The sequence below is a fragment of the Chrysochloris asiatica genome, unplaced genomic scaffold, assembly GCF_000296735.1.
Source record: "Chrysochloris asiatica unplaced genomic scaffold, ChrAsi1.0 scaffold00078, whole genome shotgun sequence".
Classification (NCBI taxonomy): Eukaryota; Metazoa; Chordata; class Mammalia; order Afrosoricida; family Chrysochloridae; genus Chrysochloris; species Chrysochloris asiatica.
In genome coordinates, this window is record NW_006408596.1 from 4,528,584 (window position 1) to 4,532,880 (window position 4,297).

General features: G+C 36.9%; 1 protein-coding gene across 1 annotated transcript in view; it reads left to right on the forward strand.

Moving 5' to 3' along the window:
- Nucleotides 1-4,297, forward strand: part of FAM216A (family with sequence similarity 216, member A) — a 49,210-nt gene that overhangs the window by 1,104 nt on the left and 43,809 nt on the right. The window contains exon 2 of the mRNA XM_006865417.1: nt 2,563-2,603. Within this exon, the coding sequence (XP_006865479.1) occupies nt 2,563-2,603 (41 nt within the window). The remainder of the gene's footprint in view (nt 1-2,562; nt 2,604-4,297) is intronic.

Here is a 4,297-nt window from a genome sequence, read left to right on the forward strand (position 1 = left end):
CCCCCCCAGCAGAGCAGCTGACAGATTCAAACGATTTACCTTGTGGTCAGCAGCCCAACTCCTAACACGGCACTATCACAGCCAAACAGTGGTCTTTTGGCTGCCCAGTTCAACCCACAGGCATAGCTCCTGCTGCAGTCATTCCCCACCCCCACCCTTGCTTTCTTTTAACCTTGTGGTCCAATACTTACAGGGTGGGATCTTGTGTTTCTTTCCTGTTCTTTAGAGTGCTTGAGAGATTGCTGGATCCTCCGTATATGAGGAAATCAATACACCCATGGTCATTGCACAAATTGTGGTAAGAGAAGGGTGTTGAGTTAATTTGAGAAAAGAAAAAAAGAACTTGTACAGAATTAGAGACATTATGGACCAAATGATCCGTTCTATCATACCTTAATTACATAAAATATAGGATTGTCTTCATTAAAAACTGCAAGGAAAGGCCACATGGGCAAGGGAACAAACTAGGAGGAGTGTAAGAGTTAAAGGCAATAGAGGTAAATCTTTATATCCACAATTCTACATTAACGGTGATCTATGAGTAGATGCCTGGATAGACACACAGGCTGAACAGCTATGAGAGGGTGAGTGGGACTGTACTCACCAATACTATAGGAGGTTTGGCAGAGGATATTTGTAGATGGGTATTTAAGGAGCTCTGGTAGTATAGTGGTTACCAATCGGGCTTTGAGCTACAAGGTCAGCAGTTCGAAACTACCAGCTGTTCCACCGGAGAAAGATGAGGCTTTCTGCTCCCGTAAAGATTTATAGCCTCGGAAACCCTGTACAGGGTCCTATGAGTTGGAACAGACTCCATGGCACATCACAACAACAACAACATTTACTTTTGCTACAAATCTATCCATGAATGTGGTGGAGCATACATTGGGTAAAGTTATAAAAACTTCTCAGACATAACCTAACACCTTAAAGGAATTAGTCACTGGGTCTGGGAGAGCTCAGGACCATGGTCTTGGGGGACAATCCACAATGACAGTGTTTGACATCCTAATTTGGTGAGTAGCAACAAGAGTCTTATACAATATTGGTTTCTCCCTGTCCAGAGGAAAGAATGAAGACCACTGAAATGCATGGAAACAGTTAGTCTAATGGACTAATGGATACACAAACATCTACGCACACCTTAGAATAATCAAAAGGGCAACATTTACCCGAGGACAAAACTCATAAGAATTATGGAAGAAAAAGGAACGGAAATAGGAAATATAGGGAAGTAGTGGTGGGATAAGGGATATTACATTGTGGGGATTACAATGACACAAAATAAAATGTACATGAATTATTGAATAGAAAACTGATTTGCTCTGTAAATCTTCATGCAATTCGCAAAATAGGTTTGTTTGTTTGTTTTTGTTTTTTTTTAAAGATCAAGTGCCTCAGGGTTAGCCCAGGAGCCCAAACTGCTTTATTAACTTTGTTGTGCCGTGGAGTCGGTTCTGACTCATAGGGACCCAGTATAGGGTTTCCAAGGCTGTAAATCATTACAGGAGCAGAAAGCCTCATCTTTCTCCCACAGAACAGTTGGTAGTTTCAAACTGCTGACCTTCAGGTTAACAGCCCAACTTGTAAACACTATGATACCAGAACTCCTTAGACTGTTGTTGTTAGGTGTCCTCAAGCCAGTTCTACCTCATTGAGCTTCAGAACTAAATACTTCCTAGTCTTACATCATCCTCACTAACCTCGTTAAAGCTACTGCCATTGCTGCTGTCACTGTGTAATCCATCTCATTGGGGGTCCTCTTTTTCACTGACCCTCCACTTTACAAAGCACGATGTCCTTCTCCAGAGACTGGTCCTTCCTGATAACATGTCTGAAGTATGAGACACGAAATGTCACCATCCTGGCTTTTAAGGAGTATTCTGGCTGTACATCTTCTGAGACAGATTTGTTTGTTCTTCTAGCTGTCCATGGTACTTTCAGTATTCTTTTCCAACACCTTAACTTAAAATGCTTTAATTCTTCTAAGGTCTTCGTTATTTGTTGTCCAACTTTCACATGCATATGAGGTTACTGAAAATACCATGGCTTGTATCAGGTGCACTTAGTACTCAAACTAACATCTTTGCTCTTGAACACTTTAAAGAGGTTTTGTGCAGCAGATTTGCCTAATGCGATACATTGTTTGATTTTTTTGACTGCTTTTTCCATGAGTGTTGATCATAAATTCAAGCAAATTGAAATCTTTGACAACTTCAATCTTTTCTCCATTTATCATGATGTTATTTATTGGCCCAGTTGTAAGGAATTTTGTTTTCTTCACATTGAAGGGCAATCTATACTGAAGGAATTAGATTAGGAAATGATAAAAGTAAAACCAAATCTAGCTTAAAAATCTATTATGGTAAAAATCTCAGATAATTCACTTTCAAAAGACTGGAGCAAATAGGATTTAACAAGAAATATAAGATAAATTTTATGTGTTGGAAACATGAAAAGTAAAAGCTATGTACAATACTGTCCCTTTTTCATTTTCAGTATTTGCTCAATTGTTAATAAGCTGTCAATTATGTGTCATTTACATTTCTTTTTTTTTAGCAGATCAGCACGACATTCTTATTACCACAATTCCAAATGTACTGGTGAGTACTGTATATACAACCTACAATACAGTTAGATAACATATTTCAGACAACTCAGTATGCCTATAACTACTCATACAATAGAGTTTTAAAAATAGACTTGATTAGCGTATTTGATGAACTAAGTCTTTAAGATTTTCAAAGAAGAGTCCAGCATGTTCTTTCTCTCCTGTTAACATTACACCAAGGATTTTAAAAAAGGTATTTCAAAATTGTACTGCATCAAAAAAAGCTACCATTATAACTGATATAGATTGAAAAGCACAGAATACAGACTAGGGTTTCAACACTGATAAAAGAGAAAAAATATAAATTTAACAGCTTTTGAGAACATATTTCTCAATGCTGCCATTTTCCTCTTGCTTGAAGTAAATGACAGTGTTTTTAAAGTACTTACCTTTTGTCTGATTGACTTAACAGAGTGAGACTGGCCCCCAAAGACCTTTTACTTATTGTGGGGGTTTTTTGCATTTGTGTGTTCGCTATGAGTTGGAATCGATGGCAGTGTGTTTTTATATGTGTGTGTAGAAGAGAGCTTCAAAATTTCATGAAAAAAATCCATGATCTTTTAAGTTCAATTTTTCCACAATTTTTTTAAAGCCTTCTTTTTTATATGTATGTGTGAGTTTTTGTGGTCATTTCAAACATGTTAAGTTTCATCTCATTAATTTAGATTCCTTCCTAACAAAATTTTTTAGAAACTTTTTGTTATGAATTAAGTGAATGTTTATAGAGCAAATCATAAGTTTGCATTCAATAAATCATATACTTCGTTTCATTACAATGATTGTAATCCCTTTCCATGTATCATCAGTTAATAGTATTTACCTCCAGTCACATAAACTCTTACATTCCTCCCTGTGTGTTTCACTACCTTAATCTTTTCCTTTGCCAACCTCATTTTATATTGCCTTCCTCATCAAGCAACTTAACATGTGTCTGCTCTCTAGCCATGAATAATTTTCCCTTTCCTTCCTACCCTGTTTAACCATCATAGAATGTTTCTATTATCAAAAACAAAAACCTTTTTTAACTTTTTACAAATGGTCTCATTCAATATTTGTACTTTTGTGATTAGCTAATTTAATTCAGCATAATGTCCTCCAGGTTCATCCGTGTTATGAGGTGTTTCTTAGAGTCATCATTATTCTTCAGTGCTGCATAGTATTCCTTTGTGTGTATGTACCAAAGTTTGTTTATCCAGTCTTCTGTTGATGGTCATTTAGGCTGTCTCCATCCTTTTACTGTTGTGAATAATGCTGGAATCAACATGGTTGTACACCGATCTATTCATATTATAGCTCTTATTTATTGAGGATAGACACCAAGTAGAGGGATTGCTGGGTCATATGGTATTTCTGCTTCCAACTTTTTGAGAAAGCACCATACCATTTTCCACAGTGGTTGCACCACTTTACAGTCCCACCAGCAGTCTAGGAGGCTCCCTGACTCTTCACACCCTCACTAGCATTTGCTGCTGTTTTTGTTTTTGAACTTTGCTATTAATGCTGGAGTAAGATGATATCTCGTTGTTTTGATTTGCATCTCTCTAATGGTTATGATCTTGAGCATTTCTTCAGGTTTGTTGGCTGCCTGAATGTCTTCTTTGGTGAAGTGTTTGTTCATGTCCTCTTCCCCTTTTTTTAGTTTACCTAACAAAAAAAAAATGTTTTAAATTTTTTATTGTGAATTAT